Here is a 20,955-nt window from a genome sequence, read left to right as displayed (position 1 = left end):
AGCGTTGACGCAACATAGAGGAAGTAGTCGTACGTCTTCCCGATCCGACCGATCAAGCACCGAAACTACGGCACCTCCGAGTTCGAGCACACGTTCAGCTCGATGACGATCCCCGGACTCCGATCCAGCAAAGTGTGGGGGAAGAGTTCCGTCAGCACGATGGCGTGGTGACGATCTTGATGCACTACAGCAGCAGGGCTTCGCCTAAACTCCGCTACAGTATTATCGAGGACTATGGTGGCTGGGGGCACCGCACACGGCTAAGGAATAGATCACGTGGATCAACTTGTGTGTTTTTGGGTGCCTCTACCTCAGTATATAAAGGACTAGAGGGGGGAGGCTGGACGGCCAAGGTGTGGCGCGCCAGGAGAGTCCTACTCCCTCTGGGAGTAGGATTCCCCCCCCCCCAATCCTAGTTGGAATAGGATTCGCGGAGGGGGAAAAGAGAGAGAGGGGGTCGGTCACCTCTCCTAGTCCTAATAGGACTAGGGGAAGGGGGAGACGCGCAGCCCATGTAGGGCTGCCTCTTCTCTTTTCCACTAAGGCCCAGCATGGCCCATTTAGCTCCCGGGGGGTTCCGGTAACCTTCCCGGTACTCCGATAAAATCCCGATTTCACCCGGAACACTTCCGATATCCAAACATAGGCTTCCAATATATCAATCTTTACGTCTCGACCATTTCGAGACTCCTCGTCATGTCCGTGATCACATCTGGGACTCCGAACAACCTTCGGTACATCAAAATGCATAAACTCATAATATAACTGTCATCGTAACCTTAAGCGTGCGGACCCTACGGGTTCGAGAACAATGTAGACATGACTGAGACATGTCTCCGGTCAATAACCAATAGCGGGACCTGGATGCCCATATTGGCTCCTACATATTCTACGAAGATCTTTATCGGTCAGGCCGCATAACAACATACGTTGTTCCCTTTGTCATCGGTATGTTACTTGCCCGAGATTCGATCGTCGGTATCTCATACCTAGTTCAATCTCGTTGCCGGCAAGTCTCTTTACTCATTCCGTAATACATCATCTGGCAACTAACTCATTAGTTGCAATGCTTGCAAGGCTTATGTGATGTGCATTACCGAGAGGGCCCAGAGATACCTCTCCGACAATCGGAGTGACAAAACCTAATCTCGAAATACGCCAACCCAACATGTACCTTTGGAGACACCTATAGTACTCCTTTATAATCACCCAGTTACGTTGTGACGTTTGGTAGTACCCAAAGTGTTCCTCCGGTAAACGGGAGTTGCATAATCTCATAGTTACAGGAACATGTATAAGTCATGAAGAAAGCAATAGCAACATACTAAATGATCGGGTGCTAAGCTAATGGAATGGGTCATGTCAATCAGATCATTCACTTAATGATGTGATCCCGTTAATCAAATAACAACTCATTGTTCATGGTTAGGAAACATAACCATCTTTGATTAACGAGCTAGTCAAGTAGAGGCATACTAGTGACACTTTGTTTGTCTATGTATTCACACATGTATTATGTTTCCGGTTAATACAATTCTAGCATGAATAATAAACATTTATCATGATATAAGGAAATAAATAATAACTTTATTATTGCCTCTAGGGCATATTTCCTTCAGATTTGTCCTTCTTTGGTACCATCACCAGGTTTGCTAGCCAGTCCAGATGTTTTATTTCTCTAATGAATCCGGCCTCGAGTAACTTGGCTAGCTCTTCTCCCATGGCTTGCCACTTGGGCTCAAAGAAACTCCGAAGAGTCTTCTTGACCGGCTTGAATCCTTTTAGAATGTTAAGGCTATGCTCGGCCAGCCTGCGTGGGATTCTTGGCATGTATGAAGGATGCCAGGCAAAGATGTCCCAATTCTCGCGCAGGAACTCCCGCAGTGCGGCGTCTATTGTGGGGTTCAGCTGTGCCCCAATGGATGTTGTTTTTGTAGGGTCCGTTGGGTGGACCTAGAATTTGACTATTTCGTCCGCTGGTTTAAAAGAGGTGGACTTGGGTCTTTTGTCGAGTATCACGTCGTCCCTGTCCACTGTGGAGCGCAGCGCAGTTAGTTCTTCGGCCGCCAGGGCTTCGGATAACGCCTCGAGGGCTAGTGCGGCGGTTTTATTTTCGGTGCGGAGTGCTATGTCCGGATCACTAGCCAGAGTGATTATTCCATTGGGCCCGGTCATTTTGAGCTTCATGTACCCATAATGGGGTATAGCTTGGAAGATCGCGAATGCCTCCCGCCCTAAAAGGGCGTGGTATCCGCTACTAAATGGGGCCACTTGGAATGTGATTTCTTCGGACCTATAGTTCTCCGACGTGCCGAATACCACATCTAGTGTGATTTTTCCCGCACATCGTGCCTCCGGACTAGGGATGATTCCTCTGAAGGTCGTGCTGCTTTGCTCAATGCGGCTCTTGTCTATTTCCATCTTGCTAAGAGTTTCCTCGTATATGAGGTTTAATCCGCTGCCACCGTCCATGAGCACTTTAGTAAGCCGGAAGCCGTCCACAATTGGACTAAGGACCAAAGCAGCTGGTGCTCGAGCTGTTCTGAATTGAGGTTCGTCACTGGCATTGAAGGTTATGGCCGTGTCGTTCCATGGATTTATTGTTGCAACGTGGCAGACTTCGGCAAAGCTGCGAAGTGTTCGCTTGCGCCTATTATTTGAGGCGAAGGTCTTGAAGACTGTCAATATTGTATTGTTATTTTCCACGGGATGGTGCTATGTTGTATTGTTGGTGAGGATATCCTCGCCGCTCTTGGCCACCTGCCGGAGTATCCAACATGCTCTAAGGTTGTGTGTTGGCATGGTATCCACTGTACTGTGAATTTTGCATGGCCCATTGAGCCATCCCTCCAATACAGTTCCACGCCCTGTAGTGGGCTTTGGTTTCTTTGTAATTGGATCACGTGACTTACGAGAGTACACCTTTTTAGTTCGGGCGGGGGGTTTAGTGAGAGCCGGAGGGTCCTAGAATTTTGTTTGGGTTTTCCAGGCGCTTTCCATAGCACAGTACTTCGGTACTATGGCCACCAAGTCAGCAAAGTGTGATGTCACAGCGACTTATGGCGTTGAGAATTCCCTTGTCCGTGCAATTTTTGCAAAAGAATGAAATTGCGTCTTCCTCGCGACAGTCCTTGACCTTGCTCATTACAAGGAGGAATCTGGCCCAATAGTGATGTATTGTCTCTTGGGGCTCTTGTCTAATGTGGGAAAGATCACTTGAGTCTGGTGGGTGGGTAGATTTAGGTCCGAACCCTGACCCGATCTGAGGCCCAGGGGCGGAGGAGTCTCCGAGCTTAACAGTTCGGGCTCCGGGATGCTGCCCAATAGTCCTGGCTCGCTGTCTAATTCTAGGTTCGAAGCTTGGGCCATGTCCTCCCGTGGACGGGTATCCGACTCGGAGAGCTCGGAAATCCGGACATAGTTTGTCCTCAAAATAGAGGAAGAATCGCTACATTGCTCCTCCACCACCGCTATCTAATGGGTGACCGACGGAGGGTTGATCTCCCTTTGGTCGGGTTTAAGCCCGATCCGATCGTAGTCCGTAGCAACTCCCAGGGCGGCGATGCGATCCAAGAGCTCGTTCAAGGAAGAGAGCTCTATTGGATCCATCTGCTTGGGGAATACCGAGCCGACGTGGATGCTATTTTTGATGACCCGAGAAGTCATCGTCGGCGCGACGGCCGAACGGGCGGTCATGACGAAGCAGCCTAATCGGAGGGTTTGGCCTACAGCCAGGGCTCCGCCTAAGGTGATGTTGTCCTTGACAACATGACGAGCCATCCGGCCTTATCGTGACGGCACAGTGGAACTCTCAATAAAAGCACCAATGTCGGTGTCAAAACCGGCGGATCTCGGGTAGGGCGTCCCGAACTGTGCGTCTAAGGCGGATGGTAACAGGAGGCAGGGGACACAATGTTTACCCAGGTTCGGGCCCTCTCGATGGAGGTAATACCCTACGTCCTGCTTGATTGATCTTGATGATATGAGTTACAAGAGTTGATCTACCACGAGATCGTAGAGGCTAAACCCTAGAAGCTAGCCTATGATTATGATTGTTGTTGTCCTACGGACTAAACCCTCCGGTTTATATAGACACCGGAGGGGGCTAGGGTTACATAGAGTCGATTACAAGGGAGGAGATCTACATATCCGAATTGCCAAGCTTGCCTTCCACGCAAAGGAGAGTCCCACCAGGACACGGGACGAAGTCTTCAATCTTGTATCTTCATAGTCCAATAGTTCGACCAAAGTATATAGTCTGGCTGTCCGAGGACCCCCTAATCCAGGACTCCCTCAGCCGTAGGTCAAGGCGGAGATATGCAAATGTTACTGGGAGACGAGCACGCCGCTGCCGTGGCGCGACGTGCACCACCCCAATAAATGGAATCTCTCCGCAGATCGGGTGCCCATTCCACCGATCCAGGTGAGCGGCCGCGCCCGACGCGAGGAGATCGCCTGCCGCTGCGCCCGCCTGTTGTCAGACCTCATCAATGACTGGTATGCCCGTGGACTCCCACTGTGGGACACGTGGCTCCGCGGCGAGCACGATCTACGCTGACAATCTTTCTCTGTCGGTCGTGCTCCAAGGCAGCCCCGCCGTGCGTGTGCCGCAAGCCCGCCCCATCCACATGACTGTAGGCTGGTCCGCGGCCTGACGCAACGCCATCCCCGCCACCACCCGCTCAGATGACAGCCGAGGGGGCGGAGCTGGTGAGGCGGGTCATGGAGGACTCTGTCAACACCCACAATGAGGCCCAGTGGCAGGGGCTCGAACATATGATGGCCCTCTCCGTAGCCGGTGACGTCGCCACCCCGGAGTTCGACGCCATGGTGAAGGGGGAGGCCATGGAGGAGGTGCAACAGGAGGAGCCCACGGCATGGAACCTGGCACTGCTCTGCCAGAAGTGGTCCTGGACGAAGACAGTGTCGTGCACGCCGGAGCACGTGCACGACGAGGCATGGTCACTGTCCCCGCCGTGGGAATAGGTCGTGCAGGCGCCTCTACAGTCGCCTCCGTCCGCGCCTCCGGCCTGGCAGGGAGCGCCAGCCCACCTTTGGACGTCGCCGCCCTACATTGACCTCACGGGCGACGAGGACAACGACGGCGGCAGCTAGAGATGACGACGGCCACGGCGGCGACGGACTTCTAGTTTTTTATGTCATTTTAATTTGAGAAAAGTATGCCTTTTGTCCCTCAACTCTTGGTGAAGTCTAAATTTGGTCCCTCAACTTTAAAACTGGACATCTTACACCCCCAACTACCGAAACCGGATAAGGTTCGTCCCCGCACTTGGTTTTGATCGGTTTTGGTGTTGAGTCACCCCGGTTTTGACCCGTGCTCACTCATATTCCTGTAATTTTTTCATATCCGTGAACTTTTTGAAATCCACATACACTTTTCAACTCCACATAGTTTTTTCAAGGCCGCGTATTTTTTTTCAAAAATAAACACACTTTTTTTCAAATCAGCGAACTATTCTGAAATTCGCGTACTTTTTTCAAATCCGTGATTTTTTAACATTTACGTACCTTTTCCAAATCCCCGTATTTTTCCCAAGTTTGTGTAATTTTATCAAATCCAAGTATTTTTCAAAGCCATGAACTGTTTTTGAAATTCGCATACTTGTTTCAAGATGAAATAATTTTTGAAATCCACATATTTTTGCGTAAAAGAAGTCCATATCCGCGTACTTGTTTTCGCATAAAATTTTCAAATTCATGAACTCTTTCAATAAAATGTACTCCAATATGATAGGGTACATCAATTTTGAAAAATTAAATGAACTTAAAAAAACTAAATGAACTTTAAAAAATACGCATATTTGAAAAAGTACATGAACTTGAAAAAAGTATGCAGATTTAAAAAGTACACAAATTTTAAAAAGGTTCACGTATTTGAAAAAAATAGCCGAATTTGAAAACATCACGTGGACTTCGAAAAGGTAGGCAAATTTGAGTCGGAATAGTCAAAACCGGGATGGACAGCACCAAAACCGGTCAAAACCGTAACCAGGGATGAATCTTGTCCGGTTTCAGAAGTTAAGGGTGCAAGTTGTCTGATTTTGGAGTTGAGAGAACAAATCTAGACTCCGCCAAAAAATGAAGGACGAAAAGTATATTTTTCTTTTTTAATTTTAGGTTTATCTAAGAATGTGGTGCACTGGACTTTATGGGCCATTTATGTTTATACTTAAGGTTTTTAAATTATTTTGCAATGTCTATTTGGGTGAAATTTGCTAGTCCATTTGATGGATAATTTGGGATGCAGCGATCGGTTGAACGCACTGAAGACCGAATGACCGCATCCCAGCACGCGTATTCACTTTGCCGACACAAATGAACAAAATCCGGACTGATGGGACTGGCGGTGTGAGCGGTGACACCGAGACGGGAGAAGGAAACGTTTGATCGGCGCCAGTGATCTGATCCGCCCGTCATGTAAAACGCAACACCTTCACGGTCTTCCAGAAAGGACGCGTGAGTACGAACCTTCCAGTTCCAGGTCCGAACGATTTTATCTGAAGGAACGGTCAACTCGCGCGTAGCCCATAGGGCTGGCGACACGTCCCGCGGTGCACGTGCTGACCTACGTCCGTCTTACGGTTCGTGCGCGCCAACAACTATGCAGCACCGACACCCACGGGCCACGAGGCCAGCCAACGGCCGATCAGGTGTACCAAGCGACCCATCACGGTCAGCGCTTAAAATACTACCACTACTACCTTTTTTGTTTAGGCCAACTCCAACGCTAGACTCCAAGATGTCCGATTCATCTTCTTTTGCATGCAATCATCTCTACAAACGCACACACACATATTTTATCGCTATGAATATCTTCGACAGACTAAGCCGACATATCATCTTAAGATTTACAAAGTTATCGAAGGTGTCTCGTCATTGATGGAACATATCCTCACACTAAAAGCGCATTGTCGAAAATCCTAAAATAAATTCAGAAATAATGCGAGCACCAGGATTTAAATCATGGTGGGCTGGGATACCACGGTCCCTTTAACCATCCAACCTCAGATTAATTCGCGATGTTCAATTTATTTTCATTTTGTCTGTTTGAAGCAGAAAAACAGACACGAACGTTCGGTTTTAGACGTTCGTCAACAAGTGCACCCAACCGGCGTCCGCATCTCAAACGGTCCACCCATGCAGCAACAGCTCGCCCACGCGCCTGTGCAGTAGCTCATCCTGCATGCTCGCGCAGCACTAGCTCGCCGGTGCAGCAGTGCCCACGAAGCCGCCGCGCTCGCCCCCGCCTGCCGCCACGCACGCTCGCCCCCGCCCCCGCCCCCGCCGGTTAAGTCTCAATCAACTGATAGAACATATAGAAAGAAAGAAAGAAAAATTTAAAAGATAACTTTACACAGATCTCCATGTAGGATCTAACGAATATGACATCGATTTGGACTTTGTTAAGTCTCAATCGACTGAGATTTAGCAATCTTGTCCAGGCTCGCCTCCCTACGCCCACGCTCGCCGGAGCCTCGTCGCCCACCATGCTTGCTCGCGCCCCCGTCATGCCACCGAAGCTCGCCTCGCCGCAACCACCACCCCCCACCGCGTCCGCATCTCGCCGTACATCCGTCGCACAGCAACAACTGGCCTCGCCCTCGCGCCCCCGCCTACCACCGTGTCCGCCCACGCGCCCGCGTCGGCCGCGCGCGTTCGTCCCCGCGTGCTCGCCTCCTCGCGCCCACACTCGTCGGAGCCTCGTCGCGCACCATGCTCGTCTGTGCCTCTGTCGCGCAGCAGCAGCTCGCCTCGCCACGCCGCATCTCGCCTTGCCGCGCACCGCGCCCGCATCTCGCCGCACCTTCGTCTGTTGCGCTCTCCGTCAGCCGAGCGTGAGGCGCCACCCCGTCCCGCAACTGCGGCCGCAGCCCCGCCCTGCAGCCCCAAGAGTACCGGAGCCGACGAGTGCTGGTGGTAGTACTGGCGTGCTCGAGCCCGGAGCCGACACGATGGGGAAGATAGAGAAAGGAGAAGAGGGATGGGAGGGTGGGCAGGCGGGCCCCTCTAGTTTCAATGACGGGCGGGCCAGGGATCACATGCAGAGGACACGACTTGGACGAGGATGATGTAGACCAGGTTTGAGCCCAGGATGGAGCAAGCCGGACTAGAAACATACGCTTTTTTAAAAAATGCATTGGTGCCAAGTTTAGAATTAAACCATAATGAGTTGGTAACCTAACCACCTGAGCTAAGCTCAATTCGCGTACTACCTCTGTTTATAAATATAAGATGTTTTGACAGTTTTTAAGCATCTTATATTTAGAAACAAAGGGTGTAGTAATTTTTTTTCCTGCTCCACTAGAAGCGTGCATACAAGAGAAAAAAGAATGCAGTTTTGCCCCAACGTGACAAAGATGGCTGCTCCGCAGCATCATTATAGGCCTTCCTAATTATCAATCGGAATTTGGTTTCAGTCTAAGTAGAATTTTTGGCCAATTATGCATTGACAAGTGTGGGCGCTCGTTTTGAGTCCGGTTTGACAAAAAATTCAACTGATCATGTACTAGGTGTTTGAATTTCTTTGTTGGCCCGCTCACCCCCCACCCATCCACTGCTGGATTTGTGCCCTCATCACCGTGCTAAATGTTTTTTCACTAGATTAGTGCCCTAGTCCCCGAGCTAACAGGCTTGTTTTTTTTTTACTAAAAAAAGATTTTCCAACCCGATATATTGTTGCTCTGGTTTTTTGGGCAAGCTCATGAAGCTTTTACTAATCCGGCACAAAATTTACAGGGTCAAAAAAGATAATGTTGGGTTGGCCTGACCAAGCATGGCAGCCAACCCCTAAATAAAGAGCTTCCTTCTCGTCTCTAGGGATCCTTCTCGTCTTAAATATCCTGAAACTATTTTTTCTAGATTTTTGGGGACATATTTTAGGGTATTTTCCTACAAATACAGAACACTAGAAAATAGAAACTCACACTGGGCACTAGATTAATATGTTAGTCCAAATCCGATAAAAAAATATGCCCAAAGTGTTTATAATTGATACCAATATAACATGAATCATAGAAAAAATATCAATATATTTGAGACCTATCACAATGTTGGTTCTTTTCCTTGGCCGTGTAGATGATGAGGAAATCAATAGTGTCTGGTCGTGAGGAAGTTGCTGCCGCTAGCGGTGGCTGGACCCTAATACAGATGTGTAGGCCTAGATCCTGTCATGGTGCCCCTCGAGGCGGGATCAGTGGCTAGGATCATTTCACGAGGTGTGTGGGAGAACCAAGCGAATGTTCCTTGCTCCATGGATGATGCATGCGGGTGTCGCGTCCCTCCCGGGCACTGCTAAGGCAAACCTCCCTCCCCATGTCCATGCTCCCAATGAAAACTCATGCATGTGGTGACGAACGTCATGATGGTGGCGAGTGTCGTCGTTACGCTCAGGGGAAGGGGGGGGGGGGGGGGGGGGGGGGGGGGGGCTCACTGGGGGAGTATATAATCTCCGAATGGCAGTGCGGTACAGTCGTCCGGCTAGCATGGACTGTGACACCATGCATCTCAGGCTCCATCTTTTTGGCAGCCTTGTTTGTTCCTCTCATATACATGTGGCCCTATGGTCTGGGCTCTTGGTACCCTCTGCTCGCTGGCAAGATCGGTGATCCTTGATACGAACTGAGAGGGCGGAAGGCCCTTTCCACGGCAGTTCATTGGGAAGGTGGTGATGGAGTGTGGCGGTTTCTTCTAGGAGCCACAGTTTATTGCGTTCGGTTCCCTCGGCTGCACCTTATTTTGCATTCATGCTGCTCATGTGCTCTTGCTTGGTGGCAAGCTAGCGGCGCCCTCTGATGCATTTTTTGTGTATTGGTGTCGTTGCTTTTCGTGTTTTGTCTAACTATTATTTGACCAGTTAAGAGAGTTTCCTCAAAAACTTGTAATGTTTGATCATGCAATTTTATCTATAAAATGGTGTGTGGGCCTACTTCGAAAGATAAAGCGGGCCAAAACCGGAGTTTAACTTATTCACACAACCAAACACATATGTAATATATTCCCTAGCATTTAACGCCCCCTTTGCTTCTAGAGCTAGTCTAACATCTAGCGGTCCTCTCTTCCTTTTGATTGTAGTCTGGTAGCTGATGCTGAATATGAAAGCTCCCGGTGGTGCTTACAAATAAGCCACATCAGAATTAACTTAATCAATCTCAAGGAAACGCTCATATTTTGAAATGGCAGTAGCAAACTATTCTTTCCCTGAACTAAGTCGTACAGTGGAACATTTTATTTATTTATAGAAAAGCATCACCATTGAGGATGCAACTTAAAGGGCACACTAATTAGTTGAAACTTCAATTCCAAAACAAATGCCCGCCACCTAATCCTCAGGCACCAGCAAATTATTAAGCTCCACTAACCTGTGGCTTAAGTGCTAATGTCACGGTCAGATACGTGCATTGCTAGGTTTAGTCTAGCCATAGCCAAGATACGCATATCACAGGAACAAGGGCAACACGTTGGTTGGCGTTCCTGAAAAGGGGAAGAAAAAAAAGGAGGGCAACACATTGGTTGTCCACCACGTTGTTTAGCCGGATGGAGGCCAACGGGGCCTCGAAAGTGAGGCGCAAGCTAAGAACCAAAATCAAAAGGGAGAAAGAAAGGCGTGGTACTAGAAGAAAGGAAGCAACCGTAGATTTTGTAAGGTTTATAATTATATCACACCATTTTATGATCATTTGCTAAACTATGCGTACAAATATTATTTGCAAAGTTGCTCACCGGCGACTATGGAAGTGATGTATGTATCGTACTCCCTCCGTTCGTTTTTATAAGGTGATTTAAACAACTGGTTTTAAACTGTTTAGAGCACTGTCTGAACAGACTTAAACATCTTACATAAGTAAATAGAGGGAGTAATTTTCTTAGTGTTTGGTGAAACATGACAATAATCTAGTGTCACTTTCAACTTTGTGTTTCAAAGATACCGTCTCTAAATTAGAATGAATTTTACTTATTTTGATTGAATTATCGGTGTGTATGCAGCCCTTTCATGTGAGTTCTAGCAAAGAGGGGTGCGTCGAGTCCGTTTCTCCTTCCCCGATCCTAGAAAACCGTTCGCATGTTATTTTCCCAGTGAAACCACAACCTATGAATTGGAGGAGAGTAATTAACCGCTAAATATTCGATGGCGAGCTCCATGGTTATCCACGAGAGAAATGTTTAATGCCCTTTTCTTCTAAATAGGAAGGATTATATATATATAGTAGTACGCAATAAATGCCATGATATCGCATCCTAAAACACAGCAAACGGATAATAACACTGGCTCATCGGAGTGAGAATACAAACTAGTCCAAAAAATAGATTTTTGGAACCATAACAAATGGCCAAGGACCCGAGCATAAACTACCACTGATTATGAGAAGATACCAAAAGGGATTTGACATTTGGAAAGCCACCTCCATTTTCTCGTCGTCACCGACGGCCCACCGGTAAATCCACCGTATGCAAGCAGCAGGGCGCATCAGCATTAGATAAAAATGGGTCAGACGAGGCGAAGGAAGAAGGAGGAGCAAACCTGAAGCGAGAAATGAAATGGGTTCCAACCAACCCCAGGCCACGCGACCCACGACAGGCGGCCAACCGGGGAGGGGCAATCTCGTCCGCCCGCGCACGGAAATCAAAGCAGGATTCCTCTCATTTCATTTCATGGCAACAAAAACAAGCCAGACACACTGCCTGCCTCCTCTCCTCTCCTCTCCACCCGTCCTCCTCCTCTCTCTCTCTTATTCCCCTCCCGGAGCGCGAGCGCAGACCAGGAGAGGAGGAACAGGAGAGAGAGAGAGGGAGCCCTAGCCCTGCCCCGGCGCCCCGTCGCTAGGGTTAGGGTCTCCCCCCCAGTTTCCCGCCCTCCCTTCGTCGCCTCGTCCCGTCTCACGATCCGCCCGCCGGCGCCCTGCGGCGTGTGCGCTTTTCGGCCTCGCCGGCCCGGCCCGGCGCCAGCAAATGCCGTGTGTCTGACCGTGGTGATTCGGAGGTGGGCTTGGTGTTGTTGTTGTCGTTGCCGCCCGTACGGCACAGGGGAGCCGAGGAGATTCCGGGCGAGATCCGGTGAGCGGCGAGATGCAGCAGGATCAGCGCAAGAAGGTGGGCTCCTTCCCAGAGATCCCTAGCATTTTTGCGTGCGTGAATTCCGCTCCAGTCGAGCTGATTGATGCAGCTCAGCTGCTCCTTTGCCTTGCTCTTTTTTTATTATTATTATTTCGAGGCAATGCTTTGCCTTGTTTGGGGTCTCTGTCCGTTCAAGCCTTCGTTTTCCCTTTCTGTTCGGCACTGTTTCTTGTTTCTGTTCTGGGCATCACTCCCATAGATTTGACGTTCCGCCGCCGTATCACTATTCTCATTTCAGTGCCGTGTCAATCCGGATGTTTGAATTTATTTTTATTCCCACAAGGGTAGGTATTTTTTGGCAGTATTTTCGTTAGCCGTCCACGATCTTTTCCCTCTGTAACCTGAATCTCTAATATGATCATGTCGGTCCTTCTCGCTTTCATCTTCTTGTCCCATGCATTTTCCGCACTCCCGTCGCATCGCATTGAGTTATGCGGCAGTCTTGCTTCTATATTTGGGAAAAAAGGTGTAATTTGGCGCTCCTTTACTATAACAGTTCGCAATTCACATGCAAAAGTTGACCGCGTTCTGTGACCTCGAGAGGCTGCCCGCGCAAACACATTGTGGCCGTTGCTTTTCCTTGTCGGTGGGCAAAGCTGTTGGCTTTTCTTGTGGGGTTCTCTTCTCCCCGATCTGTGCACGAGCACTTGACTCACAAGTGGTGCGTGTCACGATTTCAGTTTCGCAACCAACGCTTCAAGATCTTTCTCCTCAAGAAAATTTCTTTGATCTACCTGCACAACAGTTGAATTTGGCATCTATTCCTTAATACTGGTTGTAGCTTCCCAATGATTAGTTATTTTACATGTCGTCCATTAAAAGTATCTGGAGATATGCCATCATTTTTGCGACCCACCACCTACCGTGCCATTTCTGCTTTTGCTTGACAGCGTGACATCAATTGTTTGTATATACGTATATGATTCCGAGAACTGATGGTCCATTGATCACTCAAGCTTCTTGTCGCCGGGAGCTTCTGACGAGCTTCCAGTGATAGATTTGTGAAATGTATTTGACATGATATCTGCAATTCTTTTCCAGAGTTCCGCAGAGGCAGAGTTTTTTACGGAGTACGGCGACGCAAGTCGATACAAGATTCAGGAAATCGTTGGAAAGGGCAGCTACGGTGTCGTGTGCTCCGCAATAGATGTCCACACCGGAGAGAAAGTGGCGATAAAAAAGATACATGATATCTTTGAGCACATATCTGATGCTGCACGGATTCTCCGTGAGATCAAGCTTCTGAGGCTCTTAAGACATCCTGACATTGTTGAGATCAAGCATATTATGTTACCTCCATCGAGAAGAGACTTCAAAGATATTTATGTCGTTTTTGAGCTCATGGAGTCTGATCTCCACCAGGTTATAAAGGCTAATGATGACTTGACAAAGGAGCATTACCAATTCTTTCTTTACCAATTACTCCGGGCTCTGAAGTACATTCACACTGGTAGGTAACATACCGATTTATCTTTCTCGAAGATCATATGTCGCTGGACCATACAGTAAATTTGCTCTGTGGTGAGCTTGTATCAGGTCACCACCTTCTAGTTAGATATACTAGCTAAATAAACCCGAACGCTTATAGTTGGTGCAGTATGTACGGTATTGTTAGCATATACAAATAATTTCCATATGGCATATATTAGATTAGCTGAAGTTCTTGAGTTCAAAGCAAAAAAAATCTGTACCAACTAGTGCCATACTGGTTGGGTAGGGAAGATAGGTGATAAACATATGGCCATCACCTGAATTCCAAATATGCTCAGAAACAGCAAATTATCTCAATCGTAGGCATTAGGGGGTGAACAACAGGATAGATTTTCTTTCATAGAGTGCGGGTTGTTTCCTCATGATTTAAAGATTTTATTACGCAATTTCCTGATAACTTACATATTTGCTGGTTCAAATGGTATACCTGTGTGGTGGTAGTCTTTTCAACAACCAAAAAGGAGTATCTCCACAGTTCTTTCCATGAACAAAATCTGTATAAATAACATGTCCAGTCGTGCTCCTTTTGCTGCCTGCACCCATTGCTAATCCTATGACCATATGTAACTGCAGCTAATGTTTATCACCGGGACCTAAAGCCAAAGAATATATTGGCAAATTCCAACTGCAAACTGAAGATTTGTGATTTTGGATTGGCACGAGTTGCATTCAACGATACCCCTACAACAATCTTTTGGACGGTATGTTCAAGGAATACCTATATTCTGCCATCCTTACATTTCCGACTTGTTTGATTTGAGCTAATCATCATGATGTCTATTTGTTCAATTGCACTACAGGATTATGTTGCGACAAGATGGTATAGAGCTCCAGAGCTCTGTGGTTCCTTCTTTTCAAAGGTAAGCTTCCCTCCGTTATTAGCATTCTCTTGGTTGAATTTTGGTTAAAGCACTCTGCTGACAGCTTGACATAACGAAAGACTAATGGTGCTGCGTTGACATACCATGCATCTTTCGTTACAATTAATCAACCTATTAATACAAATCGTTGTTCTTCGGTGATTGGTCCATTAGTTTTGTTCCAAGCTTATTTATGCTGTGGCATGAAACCTCATTTCCATACAGATCTTAGGGCATCTCCAACGGCAACCCGCAAATTTCCTCCCGCATCCGTCCGCGAACTGGTAAACATGACGGATTTCATACAAACACGACGGATTTTCATCACATTTCGAACATTTAGAACAAAAGGAAAACGAGCCGACCCTAAACCTATCCTATGGCGGCGGCGTCCGGCGTCCAAGCCCTTGTCATCCTCCATCCGCCGTCTTCATGAGCACCAGCGATAAGAGCGATGAATTTAGTTGCGGTCTCTGACGAGGAAGAGTAGAACACGGGAGACGGAGTGGCCCACATGGGACACAAGGCCCTGCCGCCTCCAGTGCCCTACTGATCCTCGGAGGAGTCTGCGCCTTGTCCGTTGCCGGTGGACGTGAGGTCTACGATGGAAATGGTGGTGCCCGCGCTATCGTCGTCCCACCGGGTCGTCGGATAGATCATCGGCGGAGCAGCTGGCGTTGTTCTCCTCCGCGATCACCTGGAGCTGTGCCTCGGCGGCGGCCGCTTCCTGGAGAGCGGCGGCTTGAGCACGGACGGCATCGTAGATGACACGCTGCTCCGTGACGAAGTTGGGGTTCGTCGCAGCCATGGCCGCCATGGCCTCCTCGCTCGCGGGTTCGTCGCAGCCATGGCCGCCATGGCCTCCTCGCTCGCACGCTCGCCGTAGATCTGGCCCTCCGCCAGCCGGTGCTGCTCCAGAAAGAACATGTTGTACCACTGATAGAGGCAAAGGTGTCCCGTCTTTTGATGAGATGGTGAATATCGTTTCGGAGGAGTAGACTTTCACGATCCGACTACGAACGTGCGAGGACGTCGTGCCTTAGCAATCGCTAAATCAACTCCAAGAGGTTATTGACCACGCTGGAGCATGATCAACGTGACCACGAAGGTCTATTTCCTGCAAGCAAACGAAGAACAAGCAAGAAACTAAGATTGCAAATCTGGATATTGCGAATATAAGATGAAAGCTTTATTGATCAAGGTGGGGTTTTGTGACGCCTTGGTCTGATCGTTGAACACAAACGAAGTACGCGAAGTTGCAGCTATGGCGAATTTTTAATCTAAACAAAACCCAAAGTCTAAACGACGCCCTAAGGACTGTATATATGGATGAAGAGGGGGGAATTTCGTGGCCCTTGGAGGAGGGGTCCGAAACCAACCCTATCTCTTGTTTCCCCACACATACGGACTCTAAAACAGCCTATACTTATGTGTTTCGAAATTACATGGGCCTGGCCCAATAATAAGGTGACGCAGCACCTATAATAGCCTCTGGACGAAATTTGTGAAGTGGCATCTTGTATATTTCGTCCAAGACTTCATGCACTCATTACGATGGCTTCAAAGTCCTGAAATCATCACTTGAAACTCCGTTCTTGTTTCCTTGCGCATGCCATCATCTCCATGCTTGTTCTTGCTCCAATGTTCATTCTTCTCCAAGCTAGGCCCTTCATTTGTAAGCAAAACAAATGTATCCAATTTAGGCAGCATCATATTCTCATGAACATTAGAATCATTACCAAGAAACGGAAGTACCTGGTAATTTAACAGGCGTGCACGAGCTCTAGTAATTGGTCCAGTATGTATAGTAGCAGGGGCTGTGGGTGTAACAATGGTATTGATGTCCTCATCAACCACTGTTCCTCCTGCACCTGCTGGAACGCCGACAAAGGCGTCGGTGCAGGCTGTACCTTTGGGTGTGGAGTTAGCCGGGTGTGGCCGCCTTTATATAGCGGATTCCGGTGAGGCAAGGCGTCCGGGTGCGTCAATGCGCGTCGCCGGAGTCTCGGCTGGCGAGCCTGCTTAATGGCGGCATACGGATGGACAGCGGCATTGAACGGGTGTGGTAGATATCCGTCCCGTCCAGTCACGCATCCCCGGCATTGAACAGGTGCGGACATCGGAGACGCATCGCGGGCGGCGCCCTCGGCCAGCACGGCCGCTTCAATGACGGAGGCAGTGAGAGGTCGCGTCCGCCCTGAGCCGTCTTCAATGTTAAGCGGAGCGCTCTACAGCGGCATGAATGCGGGCAGCTGGCGCCGGGCGGGAACGTGCGCGGGCGAGGGAGGAGGGGTTTTGGTGGGCCAAGGCGGTCAGAAGAGGGCGTGGGATCGGTCTGGACTCCCGGAAAGTCCCCCCACGTTTATCTCCGGTTTGCTGGAGAGAAAATCGCGTCCGGACCGCTCCGCGGACCAATACAGGTTGCAGGAGGTTTGAGGGTTGCCGTTGGAGATGCCCTTATAGGGATATTTTATGGGAGCACAGCACCTTCTATTGAAACAAGCTCTGCTTCTTTGTGAAAAGCTAATTTAATTCATAAACCATCACTTTGACTTTCCCCACCGTCATAATCATATGTTTGTTGTTTCCTTATCACATTGTTGATCATGCATTAAGTGCTCAAACATGAAGTTGCTCCATTTTTATGTAAATTTATGCTACATAGAATTTTGACTTCGTATCGTTCTCGGTAGGAGCTGTTAAAAATCATATGAGTTACATTTGTGTTGAGACTTGTGAAAGCATCTCAGACATTGTTATATTTGATTGTTCTCAATGAACATTATCATGATGCGGTACTGATAAACAAATAACTTGTTACTCATGCATGTTTTTTTCTAACATAAATGCTATGTTAACAAAATTGCAGTATACACCCGCCATTGATGTCTGGAGCATCGGGTGCATCTTTGCTGAGGTCTTGACAGGAAAACCTTTGTTTCCTGGTAAAAATGTTGTACATCAGTTAGATTTGATGACTGATCTTTTGGGCACACCATCTATGGATACAATCTCTCGGGTATAGTTCTTGTTTTATTTGGGAATCCTTCTATATTCTATTTGGTCGGTTATCCAATTGACATTAATAGGTTCTTCCTTTCCAGGTCCGGAATGAGAAAGCAAGGAGGTATCTGAGCAGCATGAGAAAGAAAGAGCTGATTTCATTTTCGCATAAATTTCCCAATGCAGATCCTTTGGCCTTAGACCTGTTGCAAAGGCTTTTAGCGTTTGATCCAAAGGACCGCCCAACTGCTGAAGAGGTACATTGCTAGTGTTTTTACAGCCCTGCTTATGTTGGTAGCAGTGTCTTGTACTCTTGAGTTATTGAGGTGCATAAAGTGACATTATTTGGAAACTTGTGATTTCTGTCAGGCATTGTCTCATCCGTACTTTAAAGGGCTTGCCAAGGTTGAGAGAGAACCATCCTGCCAACCAATCACAAAAATGGAGTTTGAGTTTGAGCGTAGAAGAGTGACAAAAGAAGACATAAGGGAGCTTATATTTCGTGAGATATTGGAATACCATCCACAATTGCTCAAAGACTACACCAATGGCACTGAAAGGACAACCTTTCTATACCCAAGGTCTGAGCAATAATATCTTTGGAATTAGATGGTGCTTTTGCACATGCTTTCACCTTTGTTTTCATTGTATCTTTGCAGTCTACTGACTGGGACACTTCTCTACCTATGTTTATGCAGTGCTGTTGATCAATTTAGGAAGCAGTTTGCTCATCTTGAAGAAAATAGTGAGAATGGCCCTGTAGTTCCAATGGATAGAAAGCACACCTCTCTTCCTAGGTAACCTTTCACGTTCCATGATATTTCTTTCTCTACCTTTATTATATTAGCGGCAGGAGTTCAGAACAGCTAAAAGGCACACATCAGAGCTTAATACATTGGTCAGGGTCACAGTTTGGAACTTAGGCACACCGTCATTTGTCACACTTCACCTTGTCTAGTGATAATGTTGTCTTCATATGGTTTGACAAGAAGGTGAAACGAGCCTATGTTAATATGATACAATGAATACATTGGCCACACTTTAACTCCGATGACAATGTTATCTTAATATGCTTTCACAAGAAGGTGAAATGAGCCAATGTTGACATGACATAATGAATAACATTTTGGATTTCAATGTCTGTAGCTAGAGCTGGGCAAAAATTAAACTGAATTATTGGGTTTTTCAATTGGCAGCTGAAAGTTCGGTTTGTAGAATTGACTAACCGAACTAGTGCAGTCAAATTCAGTTTTAAGTCGCGGTTAACTGAAAATCCAAAGAAAACCACCGTGTAGGGCTTAGGCCAAGTAATAGTCATGGCCCAAGGCCTCCTGTGAGATGCATTTTGGCATCTCGCTGAGACTAGGGCACATGCAGCCACACACATCATGCCTGCATGCCATGAACAGCCGAACCAAACACTGCCATCTCCCTCACGCCGCTAGCGCTAGGACCTAGGACCACACCGCCACGCTCGCATCCCGCCTCTGAGCAAAGGCTGATGGAGGGATCCCTGGCACACCGTGATGCCCCACACGGCCTTACTAGCGTTCCGCCATCACTGCTGACCGTCCGCTGTTGTAAAATCCATATTGCTAAAACAGTGATAAAAATATGGCAAAATATGTTAATAAAGTGAAATCGTAACGACCACTATGTTAATGGAACAGTTCCTAACCAAATAGCGAGCATAAAATTTGGGCCATGTCGGAGTTGGCTTCATGCAACTGAATGTGGATTGTAGAACATTGAAGTCAACTTTCCTATGTACTGTTAGGCTGGTCGGCCAAATTGACATGCCAGGAGATGATACACACTTCAAATTGCCCACTACCTGGCTGGACATTTAGTTCTTGCGAACTGATTCATGAAACATTTGTTAATGTTTTTACAGGTCTACTATTGTTCACTCAGCTCCAATTCATGGAAAGGAACAACCCCGTATTGGCCCATCAAGGGATAAGCCTTCGCCTGACGAGTCTTATAAAAATCATCGAGATTCAGAAAAATATTCTGGCAATGTCCAGAGAACCTCACAGGCTCCACAAAGAGTGCCAACAGGTGCTTTCTAGTCCATGCTTGATATACGTGCTTAGCTGGTACTAGTTTTAATCTAATCATATAATGCTTGTCAATTATACAGCAAGACCAGGAAGGGTTGTTGGTCCAGTTCTGCCTTACGAAAATGGTGGCATGAAGGATACATATGACCCACGAAGAGTGGCAGCAATGAGCTCAGGTTATCCTCCCCAACAGCAAATCCCGCAAATATACGGTTATTATCAGACACCGGCAAAGTCAGCTTGCTCTGAGCCATCGCAGGCCGAAATGTATACGCTGCACCAGCAGGCCTATGCTTGCGCAAACAGTTCAACTGTGCCTGATGTTGCTCTGGACATGAGAGCACCTCCGTTCCATCAATCAGCAGGGCCGAAAAGGGGTTCTTCTGATAGGCTATCAGCGGAATCAAACCTATACTCGAGATCCCTTAATGGCATGGCTCCAACTACAACAGGAGTGGCGGCAAGTGCTCACAGGAAGGTCGGCGTTGTTCCCTACGGTATGTCGCAGATGTATTAGTGGCCAGTCAGGCGCATCCGACATGCCATCCTGGAGTGCGGCTGGTGGCTAACGAAACAGCGAGGAACGAAGTGGTGGATCAAGCTTGGGTGGGGATGCCGCAAGGTTTACAGCGCAGGGCAGCCCATGGTTTGATGCTTATGTGTGCTGTCTGATCTGGAAGCGTGTGAAGCTCTTCGTTCTGTTTCGGGCCATCAGCTTGTTGTATCTGCCTGTGTGCACACTGGATGGGGGTGGGTAGTCAGTCCAGTGGCTTGTAATCTGAGCTATTTAGGCGCCGGTTACTTTTTCTAGGGCGAGGAGACAGAAGGGGAAGGAAGGAATGCTAACCCGTTTTCTGTTGTATAGAGATGTTTGTCATCAATGTGCAACTTCAGAAAGATATATATAAACTTATAAAGGACACTTTTGCTGCAGGTGATAATTGCCACCACGTAGTCGAATCAGTGGCTTCTGGTTTTAAACACGGCAAACGCAGATGATCATTTCCTGTTTGCCCTTTGGGGGGAAAACGGCAATTTCATCTTAGCTCGCTGAAACGCAATGTTGCGCAAACCCTGAGTTTTCGTCGCCAAGAGTACAGTCCCTAGTCTTAGCTCGCTGCCCCTTTGCTAGGAAGCATTTTGATGGTGGTGAAGAGATCGCTTCACAAGGGCATGGAGATTGGTTTTCTATCTACTCCCTCCATTCCTACTGTGACTTTGAAAAATGCCACTGGAAATGGCATTTTTCAAAGTTTGCAAATTGCAGTGGCGTTTCTCAGAATCGTCAGAATTCAAGTGACATTTATCAAATTAACCTATGAAAGAAAGAAATAATAACAGTGAGGCAGTCTTATCCCACTTCTAGCCGCACACATACTCCAAAGCATGTGTCAGGCGCTATTCCA

The 20,955-nt window shown here is 47.7% G+C and overlaps 1 protein-coding gene across 1 annotated transcript; it reads left to right on the top strand.

The window, feature by feature from the left end:
• The first annotated feature begins 11,685 nt into the window (after positions 1 to 11,685).
• LOC125544067 (mitogen-activated protein kinase 10) lies at positions 11,686 to 20,482 on the top strand. Its single transcript, XM_048707604.1, has 10 exons — positions 11,686 to 12,108; positions 13,174 to 13,582; positions 14,197 to 14,324; positions 14,424 to 14,483; positions 17,353 to 17,502; positions 17,588 to 17,743; positions 17,856 to 18,067; positions 18,185 to 18,283; positions 19,381 to 19,547; positions 19,630 to 20,482. Exons 1-10 carry the CDS (start codon positions 12,085 to 12,087, stop codon positions 20,064 to 20,066), a joined length of 1,842 nt encoding a protein of 613 aa, XP_048563561.1. The 5' UTR covers positions 11,686 to 12,084; the 3' UTR covers positions 20,067 to 20,482.
• The last annotated feature ends 473 nt before the right edge of the window (positions 20,483 to 20,955 follow it).

This window comes from Triticum urartu, chromosome 3, assembly GCF_003073215.2.
Source record: "Triticum urartu cultivar G1812 chromosome 3, Tu2.1, whole genome shotgun sequence".
Taxonomy (NCBI): Eukaryota; Viridiplantae; Streptophyta; class Magnoliopsida; order Poales; family Poaceae; genus Triticum; species Triticum urartu.
The sequence above is the reverse complement of the archived record's forward strand: the minus strand, read 5'-3'. Positions and strand labels throughout refer to the sequence as shown.